At 35.3% G+C, this 14,586-nt stretch overlaps 1 protein-coding gene across 1 annotated transcript in view; it reads left to right on the top strand.

The window, feature by feature from the left end:
- KLHL4 (kelch like family member 4) overlaps nt 1–13,426 on the top strand; it is a 123,988-nt gene extending 110,562 nt beyond the window's left edge. Inside the window, exons 10-11 of the mRNA XM_055564628.1 lie at nt 11,997–12,168; nt 13,367–13,426. Of these exons, the coding sequence (XP_055420603.1) occupies nt 11,997–12,168; nt 13,367–13,426 (232 nt within the window). The remainder of the gene's footprint in view (nt 1–11,996; nt 12,169–13,366) is intronic.
- The last annotated feature ends 1,160 nt before the right edge of the window (nt 13,427–14,586 follow it).

Here is a 14,586-nt window from a genome sequence, read left to right as displayed (position 1 = left end):
TCAGCACTTGTGTATATATACTTGATGGGAATCATGTTTCACTTTTAGAAAGGCCAAAGGAATATGGTACATGCAAGACTTATTAAAGTTTACTGTAAGAAGTTGAGAAAATTATAGATTTTATTGGAGTTTTAAATTGCCTAGATAATTTATTGATGCTTTCTAGAGAACACCAAAAATTATGGAGAGCACACAATTCACAAAAGATTAGACTCACCTGTCTGTGAATGTGTATATACTCTCAACTCATATTTGTATTCAAAAAAAGTAAGTGTAATACCAGAAACTATAAAACTCAGAGGAAAACATACACAGAACACTCTTTGACATAAATCACAGCAAGATCCTCTATGACCCACCTCCTACAATAATGGAAATTAAAAACAAAAGTAAATAAATGGGACCTAATTAAACTTAAAAGCTTTTGCACAGCAAAGGAAACCATAAATGAGATGAAAATAGTCCTCAGAATGGGAGAAATTAATTGCAAATGTTCATATTATTCATGAGGTTCTCAAGGCAAGAAAACCGAAGTGGTTTGCCATTCCCTTCTCCAATGGACCACATTTGTCAGAATTCTCCACCATGACCTGTCTGTCTTGGGTGGCCCTATAGGGCATGGCTCATAGTTTCATTGAGTTAGACAAGGCTGTGGTCCATGTGATTAGATTGGTTATTTTACTGTGACTGTGGTTTTCATTCGGTCTGCCCTCTGATGGAGAAGGATAAAAGGCTTATGAAAGCTTCCTGATGGGAGAGACTAACTAGGGGGAAACTGAGTCTTATTCTGATGAGTGGGGCCATGCTCAGTAAATCTTTAATCCAATTATCTGTTGATGGGTGGGGCTGTGTTCCCTCCCTGTTGTTTGACTTGAGACCAAACTATGGTGGAGGTAATGGCGACCTTCTTCAAAAGGTCCCATACAGGTACTGCTGCACTCAGTGCCTCCAACCCTGCAGCAGGCCACTGCTGAACAGTATGAAAAGGCAAAAAGATACAATACTGAAAGATGAACTCCGCAGGAGGGTAGGTGGAGATCAGTGGAGAAATAACTTCAGAAAGAATGAAGATACGGAGAAAAGAAAAAAAAACACAGAGTTGTGGATGTGACTGGTGATGGCAGTAACGTCCGATGTTGTAAAGAGCAATACTGCATAGGAACACGGAATGTTAGGTCCATGAATCAAGCAAATTGGAAGTGGTCAAACAGGAGATGGCAAGAGTGAACATGGACATTTTAGGAATCAGCAAACTAAAATGGACGGGAATGTGTGAATTTAACTCAGATGACCATTATATCTACTACTGTGGGCAGGAATCTCTTAGAAGAAATGGAGTAGCCATCATGGTCAACAAAAGAGTCTAAAATACAGTACTTGGATGCAATCTCAAAAATGACAGAGCAATCTATGTTTATTTCCAAGACAAACCATACAGTATCACAGTAATCCAAGTCTATTCCCCGAGCAGTAATGCAGAAGTTAAATGATTCTCTAGAACTAACACGCCCAAAAGATGTCCTTTTCAATATAGGATGCTGGAATGCAAAAGTAGGTAGTCAAGAGACACCTGGAATAACAGACAAATTTGGCCTTGGAGTACAAAACAAAGCAGGTCAAAGGCTCATAGAGTTTTCCCAAAAGAATTCACTGGTCATAGCAAACACCCTCATCCAACAACATGAGAGAAGACTCTACACATGGACATCACCAGATGGTGAATACCAAAATCATATTGATTGTATTCTCTGCAGCCAAAGATGGAGAAGCTCTATACAGTCAGCAAAATCAAGACTGGGAGCTGACTGTGGCTCAAATCATGAACTGCTTTTTGCCAAATACAGACTTCAACTGACAAAAGTAGAGAAAACCACTAGACCTTTCAGGTGTGATCTAAATCAAATCCTTACAGTGATACAGTGGGAGTGCCAAATAGATTCCCGGGATTAGATCTGATAGATACAGTGCCTGAAGAACTACGGATGGAGGTTCATGACATTGTACAGGAGACAGTGATAAAGATCATCCCCCCCAAAAAGAAATACAAAAAGGCGAAATGGTTGTTCAAGGAGGCCTTACAAATAGTTGAGAAAAGAAAAAATGTGAAATCAAAGGGAAAATGAAATATATACCCATTTGAATGGAGAGTTCCAAAGAATAGCAAGGAGAGAGAAGAAAGACTGCCTCAATGATCAGTGCAAAGAAATAGAGGAAAACAGTAGAATGGGAAAGACTAGAGAACTCTTCAAGAAAATTAGAGATACCAAGGGAAATTTTCATGCAAAGATGGGCACATCTGTTAGGTTTACTGGACCTAACAGAAGCAAAAGATATTAAGAAGATGTGGCAAGAATACACAGAAGAACTATATAAAAAAAATCTTCATGACCCAGATAACCACGATGGTATTATCACTCACCTAGAGCCAAGCATACTGGAGTCTGAAGTCAAGTGGGCCTTAGGAAGCATCACTATGAACAAAGCTAGTGGATGGACTTCCAGTTGAGCTATTTCAAATCTTAAAAGATGATGCTGTGAAAGTGCTACACTCAATACACCAGCAAATTTGGGAAACTCAGCAGTGGCCACAAGACTGGAAAATATCACTGTTCATTCCAATCCCAAAGAAAGGCAATGCCAAAGAATGTTCAAACTACTGAACAATTGCACTCATCTCACATGTGAGTAAAGTAAGGCTCAAAATTTGCCAAGCCACCCTTCAATAGTACATGAACCATGAACTTCAAGGTGTTCAAGCTTGTTTTAGAAAAGGCAGAGGAACCAGAGATGAAATTGCCAACATCTGCTGGATCATAGAGAGAGTTTCAGAAAAACATCTACTTCTGCTTTAATGACTATGTCAGAGCCTTTGACTGTGTGGATCACAAAAAACTTTGGAAAATTCTACAAGGGATGGGAATATAAGACTACCTGACCTGCCTCTTGAGAAATCTATATTCAGGTCAAGAAGTAATGATTAGAACTTGACATGTAACAATTGATGGGTTCCAAATCGGGAAAGGAGTACGTCAAGGCTGTATATTGTCACTGTGCTTATTTAACTTATATGCAGAGTACATCATGAGAAACGCTGGGCTGGATGAAGCACAAGCTGGAATCAAGATTGCATGGAGAAATATCAATAACCTCAGATATGCAGATAACACCACTCTTATGGCAGAAAGTGAAGAGAACTAAAGCGCCTCTTGATGAAAGTGAAAGAGGAGAGTGGAAAACTTGGCTTAAAACTCAACATTCAGAAGGCTAAGATCATGGCATCTGGTCCCATCATTTCATTGCAAATGAAAGGGAAACAGTGGAAACAGTGACATACTTTATCTGGGGGGCTCCAATATCACTGCAGATGGTGACTGCAGTCATGAAATTAAAAGATGCTTGCTCCTTGGAAGAAAAGTTAAGGCCAACCTAGACAACGTATTAAAAAGCAGAGACATTACTTTGCCAACAAAAGTCTGTCTAGTCAAAGCTATGGTTTTCCCAGTAGTCATGTATGGATGTGAGAAATGGACTATAAAGAAAGCTGAGATCCAAAGAGTCGATGCTCTTGAACTGTGGTGTTGGGGAAGACTCTAGAGAGTCCCTTGGACTGCAAGAAGATCCAACAGTCAATCCTAAAGGAAATCAGTTCTGAATATTCATTAGAAGGGCTGATGCTGATGGTGAGACTCCAATACCTTGGACCCTGATGTAAAGAACTGACTCATTGGACAAGACCCTGATGCTGGGAAAGATTGAAAGTGGGAAAAAAAGGAGACGACAGAGGATATGATGGTTGGATGACATCACTGACTCAATGGACATGAGTTTGAATAATCTCCAGCAGTTGGTGATGGACAGGAAGCCTGGTGTTCATGGGTTCACAAAGTGTACCACATGACTGAACGGAATTGGAAATAAAGTAACTGACAAATGATTAATCTTCAAAATATGCAAGCACCTCATGGAGCTGAATATCATAAAAACAGAAAACTCAATCAAAAATTGGGCAGAAAACCTAAACAGGTATTTCTCCAAAGAAGACCTTCAAATGGATAACAAATATATGAAAAAAGTGCTCAAAATTGTTTATTATTAGAGAAATGCAAAACAGAACTATGATGTTTCATTTCACACTGGTCAGAATGGCCATCAGCAGAAATCTACCAACAATAAATTATGGAGAGAATGTGGAGAAAAGGGAATCCACTTGCACTATTTTGGGGAATGCAAATTGATACTGCCTCTATGGAGAAATGTATGGATATTTCTCTTAAAAAATAGGACTAAAACTACCATATGACCCAGAGAATCCCACTATTGGGCATATACCCTGAGGAAACCATAATTGAAAAGACACATGCACCCCCACTATTCATTGTAGCACTATTTACGATAGCCAGGACATGGAAGAAACCTATATGCCCATCAACAGATGAATAAATAAAGACGTGGTACATATATACAATGGCATATTACCCAAACATAAAAAGGGATGAATTTGAGTAAATTCTAGTCAGATATGTGAACCTAGAGTTGTTATACGAGTGAAGTAAGTTAGAAATAAAAAAACAAGTATTGTATATACATATATATATATATATATATATATATATATATATATATATATAATCTAGAAAAATGTTACGATGAAACTATTTGCAAGGCAGGAATAGAAACTCAGGTAGAGAACAGCCTTATGGACACAGTGGTATAAGGAGAGGGTGGGTTGAATTGAGAGAATAGCACTGAAATATATATACTCAGTTCAGTTCAGTCACTCAGAAGTGTCTGACTCTTTGCGACTCCATGAACTGCAGCACGCCAGGCCTCCCTGACCATCATCAACTCCTGGAACCTACTCAAACTCATGCCCATTGAGTTAGTGATGTCATCCAACCATCTCATCCTCTGTCGTCCCCTTCTCCTACCCTCAGTCTTTCCCAGCATCAGGGTCTTTTCAAATGAGTCAGTTCTTCGCATCAGGTAGCCAAAATATTGGAGTTTCATCTTCAACATCAGTCCTTCCAATGTACACCCAGAACTGATCTCCTGACTGGTTGGATATCCTTGCAGTCCAAGGGACTCTCAAAGGTTTTCTCCAACACCACTGTTCAAAAGCATCAGTTCTTCGGCGCTAAGCTTTCTTTAGACTCCAACAGTCACATCCATACATGACTACTTGAAAAACCATAGCCTTGACTAAACACACCTTTGTTGGCAAAGTAATGTCTCTGCTTTTGAATATGCTATCTAGGTTGGTCATAACTTTCCTTGCAAGAAGTAAGCATCTTTTAATTTCATGGCTGCAATCACCATCTGCAGTGATTTTGGAGCCAAAAATAAATAAATAAATTAAGTAAGCAAGCCACTGTTTCCACTGTTTCCTATCTATTTGTCATGAAGTGCTGGGACAAGTTGCCGTGATCTTAGCCTTCTGAATGTTGTGCTTTAAGCCAAATTTTTCACTCTCCTCTTTCACTTACATCAAGAGGTGCTTTAGTTCTGTTCACTTTCGGCCATAAGGGTGGTGTCATCTGCATATCTGAGCTTATTGATATTTCTCCATGCAATCTTGATTCCAGCTTGTGCTTTATCCAGCCCAGCATTTCTAATAATGTATCTTGCATATAAGTTAAATAAGCTTGGTGACAATATACAGCCTTGACGTACTCCTTTTCCTGTTTGGAACCAGTCTGTTGTTCCATGTCCAGTTCTAACTGTTGCTTCCTGACATGAATACAGGTTTTTCAAGAAGCAGGTCAGGTGGTCTGGTATTCCCATCTCTTTCAGAATTTTCTACAGTTTATTGTGATCCACACAGTCAAAGGATTTGGCATAGTCAATAAAGCAGAAATAAATGTTTTTCTGGAACTCTCTTGCTGTTTTAATGATCCAGCAGATGTTGGAAATTTGATGTCTGATTCCTCAGCCTTTTCTAAAACAAGCTTGAAAAAAAAATAAATAAAACAAGCTTGAACATCTGCAAATGCACAGTTCATGTATTATTGAAGCCTGGCTTGGAGAATTTTGAGGATTACTTTATTAGCATGTGAGATGAGTACAATTGTGCGGGAGTGTGAACATTCCTTGGCATTTCCTTTCTTAGGGATTGGAATGAAAACTGACCTTTTCCAGTCCTGTGGCCACTGCTGAGTTTTCCAAATTTGCTGACATATTGAGTGCAGCACTTTCACAGCATCATCTTTCAGGATTTGAATTAGCTCAACTGGAGTTCCATCACCTCCACTAGCTTTGTTCATAGTGGTGCTTCCTAAGGCCTAGTTGACTTCACATTCCAGGATGTTTGACTCTACATCAGGGATATCACCATCGTGGTTAACTGGGTCTTGAATATCTTTTTTGTACCGTTCTTCTATGTATTTTTGCCACCTCTTCTTAATATCTTATGCTTCTATCAGGCCCATACCATTTCTGTCCTTTATTGAGCCCATCTTTGCATGAAAAGTTCCCTTGGTCTCTCTAATTTTTTTGAAGAGATCTCTAGTCTTTCCCATTCTATTGCTTTCCCCTATTTCTTTACACTGATCACTGAGGAAGCCTTTCTTATCTCTCCTTGCTATTTTTTGCAACTCTGCATTCAAATGATTATATCTTTCCTTTTCTTCTTTGCTTTTGGCTTCTTTTCACAGCTATTTGTAAGGCCTCCTTCAGAGAGCCATTTTGCTTTTTTGCATTTCTTTTCCTTGGGGATGGTCTTGACCCCTGTCTCCTGTACAATGTCACGAACTTCTGTCCATAGTTCATCAGGCACTTTGTCTATCAGATCTAGTCTCTTAAATCTATTTCTCATTTCCACTGTATAATCTGTATACACTGTATAAGGGATTTGATTTAGGTCATACCTGAATGGCTTATTGGTTTTCTCCACTTTCTTCAATTTAATTCGGAATGTGGAAATAAGGAGTTCATCATCTGAGCCACAGTCCACTCCCAGTCTTGTTTTTGCTGCCTGTATAGAGCCTCTCCATCTTTGGCTGCAAAGAATATGATCAATCTGATTTTGGTGTTGGCCTTCTGGTGATGTCCATGTGTAGAGTCTTCTCTTGTGTTGTTGGAAGAAGATCTTTGCTATAACGAGTGTGTTCTCTTGGCAAAACTCTATTAGTCTTTGTCCTGCTTCATTCTGTTCTCCAAGGCCAAATTTGCCTGCTTTTCTATGTGTTTCTTGACTTCCTACTTTTGTGTCCCAATACCCTATAATGGGAGAAGGTGATGGCACCTCACTCCAGTACTCTTGCCTGGCAAATCCCATGGGTGTAGGAGCCTGATAGGCTGTAGTCCATGGGATCGCTGGGAGTCGGACACGACCGAGCGACTTCACTTTCACTTTTCACTTTCATGCATTGGAGAAGGAAATGGCAACCCACTCCAGTGTTCTTGCCTGGAGAATCCCAGGGACGGGGGAGCCCGGTGGGCTGCCGTCTATGGGGTCGCACAGAGTTGGACACGACTAAAGCGACTTAGCAGCAGCAGCAGCAGCACCCTATAATGAAAAGGACATCTTTTTTGGGTGTTAGTTCTCAAAGGTCTTGCGGGTCTTCATAGAACCATTCAACTTCAGCATCTTCAGTGTTACTGGTTGGGGCATAGACTTGGATTACTGTGATACTGAATGGTTTGCCTTGGAACAGAGATCATTCTTCGTTTTTGAGGTTACCGTGTGTAAAATAGATAGATAATAGGAAGTTGCTATACAACACAGGAGGAGCTCAGCCTGGTGCTTTGTGACAACTTAGAAGATTGGGATGGGGTGGGAGGTCGGAGGGAATTTCAAGATGGAGGGGACATGTGGCTGATTCATTTTGATGTATGACAGAAGTCAAGTCAGTATTGTAAAGCAATTTTCCTTCAATTAAAAACAAATAAATTTTAAAGAAATAAAAATTTTAGTAAAGGTAAGTTTACCTCAGTGTAGCTTTCATTTTAAGGAAGAGTATCTAGGCATTGAATTTTATCCTTAAAGTTATAAAACTATGTATTTTTCTGTATCTAAGAATAAACATAGCTTCTTCTTTACATGACAGTTGATAATATGAAAGACTATGTCACCTCCTATATGATAGACAGTGTCAGTAATTATTATATTTGGGAAAACTTGGTTTAATCAAATGTACAAAGAAACCCATGTAAAAGTAATTATTCTTTCTCAAATTCCATTAATACTTAAGTTATATTGGAGTAGTAAATTCACAAGGAGAGGTCAAAGAGTGATACTGATATAATACATTCATATTGTTCTTTACAATAGTATGAAAAGTTGTATAGAAGGGTTTTATACAAAATAAGCAATACTATGCAAAATTATATCTAGTAAATAAAAAGTAATGAAGGTTTGTCACTACGAAAATAAAACCTGACTTCACAAAAATTTCATCTGAAATGAAAGTTAAATCATATATAATTGTATGATTATACAATTATATACAAGTACAAGTAATACTCCCAGCTCTTATAATAGCCATTTTCTCTTAATAAATTCAAATTAGTAAGAGATTTTCTTTCTGGAATACTAAAGTCTTATGTTTTTGTCTATTTCAATATTGGAGGCTTTTTGTTTTCACTTAGTGGTTTAGCTTGTGTTGCACTTACTTGGTTTCTTATATTTAAATGTATAGGATTATGAAATTAGCTTTAGTCTATAAAGCATACATTTCATAAGGAAAAAAATTTAGAATACATAAAAAAGTTTAATTAAATCACCTTCCTCTCTTTCATTATTATGCCAGCATTTTCCTGGCTTTACTTAGAATGCCTGTGATTGTGTAATTCTATGTTGAGACCTGAAAAAGAGAGTAATTTGTCTGCATTTTAGCACTGTAGAGTGTTCACCATGAAATTAGCCTTACAATAATATGAGGTGTCTAAACCAATTTCAATAGGCATTTACACATACAACTAGGAAAATATAAACTCATGGGAGGAAGCTGATTATACAGTTCATAATTCAGGCTACAAAATTAAATAGTTACCAACATATCCTAATAACTAATTTTTATTTATTGATATAATTATATTTCCAAATATACCACTTTTAATTTAATTTTTAATGGAAAAAAAGCACTTCATGCATATCAAAAATTGTATAGTATACTAGTTAAAAGCACTAGATTTGGAGTCAGAAAAATCTGGGTGCAAATCCCAGATCTGTTATTTGCAAGTTATGGGACTTTGACCCAGTTACTTTACACCTCTAAACAGTTTCCTCATATGAAAAGTGGGAATAATCAACTTCATAGGGTATAGAATAATAAGTGTGTTGCCTGGAACATATTAAGTACTTAATGGTAGCTAGTTGCTGGTGTTATTTTGTTTGTATTATTTTATAATTAGTATTATTATTATTAGCATTATCCCCTTATTGACATTTTCTTTGTACAGATATTGAATAAATAATTAGTGCTAAAGTATAATTTTTGAAAAGTTATGCCTTTGATACAAATATGAGTAACATGTCAAATGTTTTGTGTAATTCATTAATTAATGTGGTAACTCATAAGGTATTAAAATTATTTCAAAAAACCTTTGAAGAAAATACATAAAAACAGTTAGGAAAATGCTGAAAATGCTGTAAAAATTGTTCATAGATGCAAGAGTAGTTAGTATCTTATAGAGAATAAAACAATACTTGGAAAGGTCATCATTTGGGGTTAGAAATTAATTCTATCTATATCAAGCAAAATTTATTTTATTGTTATGTATAGGAATCACAAGAAAATTCAGTTTTCTACAACTTAATTTCTACACTTATAGAGTTGTAAAATAGTCTTGTCAGTAGAAAGTCAAAGATGCACACTCTATAGAATTAGATAATTCTCATTTCCATGTCCTAGACAACATTCCTGAAACTCTTTTTCTACTCAAACATCAAGAGCTTACCATAGGAGTCTCATCCAGTTAATTAAGATAATCATTTAAAGTTTTCTAAAACCATCACATAAACTTATGATGGCTGGGTCAGGGATTACTATTTCTATAACGTTGATGAGAAAATTGTGGCAAAGAAGTCAAGCAAATTATCTGTAATTACACCAAGTGGAGGAATAATTATATACTTATAACCAAAGTAAGGAGAAACCAAAAAGCAAAAGAGAAACAGAACGGGAGAAACAGGTGCTGTTTAATTTGAAGGTGATGTAGCAGTTAACTTTTTTTTTTTTTTTTTTTTTTAATAACTGCTCCTGTGTGTCCTTACAGATAATAACCAAGGTGGCAATTTTCTTTCTTCAAAAAATTCTACATTCTCCAAACCTCTCTTGTTAATCAAGCAGTGTCCAGATATTATTAACATTAACCAAATTTTTGAACATTTATTATCATGTATATGCAGAAAAAATCTTGGGCTCTGGATGCCAATCTATAAAAGAATCCTGTGAGCCCTGGTTCACCAGTCATACGTGTGTGTACTTGTATGAGTGTACTCTGTTAGCTGAATGCAGCATCAATTAATAATAGCAATTGTGTTGAAGATTCAATTTAGCTAAAACACATAGCTGTGGATCTTCTGGTTGTGGGTTTCAGTATAACATCAAAATTTAAGGTGAAATCCTTCATGACATTCAACAATATGTGATGGATATTAAGGATATCTTAATTATTGTTGATTTCAGATATTATTGAAAATATTACTGGAAGTGAAGACCAAGTTCAAGTGAAAGCTGGGGTTTATAATTTAGATTATGATTAAACAAAGAAAAACAGAAATCAGATGAGTAATACAAATATAAGGAAATTAACAGGTGGTAATAAATGAAAATATCTTTTGTAAAATAAATGTTTTCATTGGAATTTACAAATAGGACAGTATAAGATCAGAGAGAATTTACACATATATCTGTATAAGTTTTTTTGTTCACTGTTTTTTAAAACTATTTAAAACATTTTTCTATAATAGAGAACCTTTTTTAAAATTTAGTTTAATTTGTTTATTTAATTTTGGCTGTATTGGGTCTTCTTTGTTGAACACGAGCTAGTTGTGGAGATTGGGAGCTGCTCTTCATTGTGGTGCGCTGGCTTCTCGTTGCAGTAGTCTCTCTTGTCTGGAAGCACAGGCTCCAGGCTCGAGGGCTTCAGTAGTTGCAGCATGTGAATTTCAGTAGTTGTGGCTCCTGGGCCCTAGAGCTCAAGCTCCGTAGTTGTGTACCATGAGCTTGATTGCCCCATGGCATGTGAAATCTTCCCAGACTTGGAGATCAAACCTGTGTCCCCTACACTGGCAGGTGGATTCTTAACCACTGGGACCATGAGGGAAGTTCTGTTCTCTTCTTTTAGATTTTATTATTATGTATTTGGTTCAAATTTTAGTAAATAATTCCTGGAGAAGATTTTAATTAATACTGATTACTGAGTGCTCTGTCATTTTGCTTACAAAATATATTTGGAGATGAGGAATCAGCTTCAAATTAAAATGTAAATAAAAATACCAGGGTTCTGTGAAAATGAATAGAACTTTCATGGAAGAAAGAATAAGAATAAGAAAAATAATAAGACTGTGGTCACTGTAACCACAAAGAGTATTAAAACCATGGTAACCATAGTTTATTTAACAAAAAGGCAATTATATTCTGATTTACTTAAAATGTGAGCTCTCATAAACAAGATCAGGCATCACATGTATAACTTTGATAAAGAATAAGAGAAAAATGCGTTCCAACCATCATACTAAATAGCAAAGAGGGCATTTTTCACATAACGTTAAGATGCCAATGTGTGAAGTTTCCTCAGAAAATCAGAACTGATCAAAGAAATGCATGGCATTTTTTAAAGGAAATTCACTTTCACTATGCTTTGAGTGTCCTCTGGTGGCTAAAGAGAATTCTGTCATAGCCTTAATATTTATTACTCTGATTACATTTGCTATTTATAAGGTATTTTTAAATTTCTTTTTATTAGATAAGTATATATTTTATTAATTTATATTACTTTTAATTTTAACACTGTATAACTTTCTTTTCAATTGTCTGCCTGAACTTCTTAAGGTATGATCCAAAAAATGATTCATGGTCAACTGTGGCACCTCTGAGTGTTCCTCGAGATGCTGTTGCTGTATGTCCCCTTGGAGACAGACTCTATGTGGTTGGAGGATATGATGGACATACTTATTTGAACACTGTTGAATCGTATGATGCACAGAAAGATGAATGGAGAGAGGTACTCTTAATTTAAGTATCCAAATTGATATATTTCAGGTTTTAACTCAAAAATTAAAATATATATTTGGAATTCATCCCATTCTCTTCCACTCTAGGGCTGAATCAAATTACTTTAGTGAAATTTATTGCATGTGCTTTATTTAGCTATATAGAATTATTAATTGAGCTGTTTGATCATTAGTAGAATCCATCAGTATTTATATAAAGTGAGGACAAGACATTTTCTAAGCTTCATGGACTCATTCCTTTTATAGAAAAGTGAATCAGATTCAATAATTCAAGAGTTTTACTCTCTAACCAACTTTTTATGTATGTATTTTGACTTGAGAAGCAAGGAATAATATCTTTATCTACAAGTGTCTATCCCTTCTTATTGACTGGTGCCCAGAAGAAAAATCTTTCAGTCTCCTCCTTATAGAGATTCTACAAATTGCAACACTCTTAAGTACTAATTAGTTATTCAGGGATTTGGTGCATGGTAAAAGACTGGAATTAAACCCTATAAAGAGTTCTGGGTATCAACAGAAGAAATTCTAAGGAAAATATTAATATAAGAAGTGGCACAGAAAGAACATGGGTTTCTATCTCTTTACTCCAACAATATGATTCATTATGACCCTCAGAAATACTCAAGTTCTGCCATATAGTTAGCTCTTAAATTTACAATGATTAAGACCAGCTTAGTAATGGAAATAAATATTTAGCAAACAAGGATATTGGTCAAATATGATAAAAAAAAGTTTTTCTAACCTTGTGTAAATTATTTTTTGGAAAATTATAGACAAGTAGTTAAGAGATGTAGATTCTATTCCGGGTATTTCACTGTTTCATTGTGTGACCTTGCAAAGGGTGAAAGAGAACAACTAGATAAACAGATTATAACTACTATATCCCTAATTATTTTCATTCATTTTCTTGCTTACCCCTAACAAAAACATTGAAGGATAAGTATTATTAGTTTCAATTTTTTAAGTGAGAAATTACAAAAGTGGTGAAACTTAACCAAGATCAGCTGTCCTTCAAACTCAGATCTACTGCATCTTAAAGACTATGCTGTGCTGCATTTTCCATTATCTTTATACAAGATGAAGGCTGGGCCAGAATAGCTGAGGATTTTTTTCAGCTCCAATATATTATGCCAAAGACAAAGTTCATTCAAACAGCATTTCTTTCTTTATTTTTGTTTTCTGCATTAGGAAGTTCCTGTTAACATTGGAAGAGCTGGTACATGTGTTGTGGTGCTGAAGCTACCATAAACTATCTTTATCAAAGGGGAGGAAACCGCATAATTTCAAGAAATGAAGTAGGAAGAGAAGAGGAAGAAGAAACATGTCCTTTCCTTCGATTAGTAATCAACATGAAAATTCTTATAACCATACATTTTAATGTATGGTTATAAATACTCTCATTTGTGAAGCCAAAGTAAGTTTTTGAACATAAATTACATATGGGTGTTTAGTGTATATGTTGTTACAGTTAATATAAATGAAAAGCCAGTAGTCTAGGTTTAGCCTTATTATTTTAAAATGTTAAAAATGCTTCAGGGAAATTGATAGTGACCAAAGTATTAAAGATTATAAAAGTATGGCTAATTTTAAGTTAAGAGTCTGATAAGTTAAGAATATTGTCTATTTCCAAAAAAAAAAAAAAAAAAGGCATCCTATCATTTGGAACATAACTAATATAAAAGATCTAAAGCTTAAATTATAACATTTGATTTTTAGTAAAACATCATCCTCATATTCAAATAGTATCCCAAATAGCTAAATAGTACCTCACATTTACCAAGAGGTAAAAAATAGGTTAAAAAAAAAAGCTCAGACATAATTTGTTATGCTGATCACAGCATGTTAAAATTTTCACAGACATTCTTTTTACAGTACCATCTTTAAAAGCACACATACAGATTTGGTAATTCCTTAACATGTTGTCATGTTAGATTTCTTACCAGTAAAATATTATTGTAATTTCATATACACAATCTATACAATATAGTGGTGACTATCTATCATAATGATACAAACTTCGACCTTAGCTTTTGAGTGTCAGGGCCTCACTTATATACACATTAATATTAGCCTTAAATATTTCTGCAAACTCTTGTAACACCTGTCATTGTAAACAAGTTTTCAAAATCAAAGCAATTTTTAAACAGTAGTAAAATTGAGATGTTCCGCAATATTAACACATGGAAACAACAAAATATTCAACATCCGTGGTTAATTCTATATCTTTTAAGTACAAGTACATGCTTTTATGTTAATTTTGTATTTATCCAGTAAAGAATGTTAAGGATATATGTACTCAAAAAGTATTTAAATTAAAAAACAACAAAAAACCTAACTGGGTAGTATTTTACTTTTAAATTCTTACTTCCATGTTCAATTATAAAAAATATTTAAGAAAATGTTAAAAA

This window comes from Bubalus kerabau, chromosome X (assembly GCF_029407905.1).
Source record: "Bubalus kerabau isolate K-KA32 ecotype Philippines breed swamp buffalo chromosome X, PCC_UOA_SB_1v2, whole genome shotgun sequence".
In the NCBI taxonomy this organism is placed as follows: Eukaryota; Metazoa; Chordata; class Mammalia; order Artiodactyla; family Bovidae; genus Bubalus; species Bubalus kerabau.
Note: the sequence above shows the minus strand (reverse complement) of the source record. Positions and strands in the feature narration are given on the sequence as shown.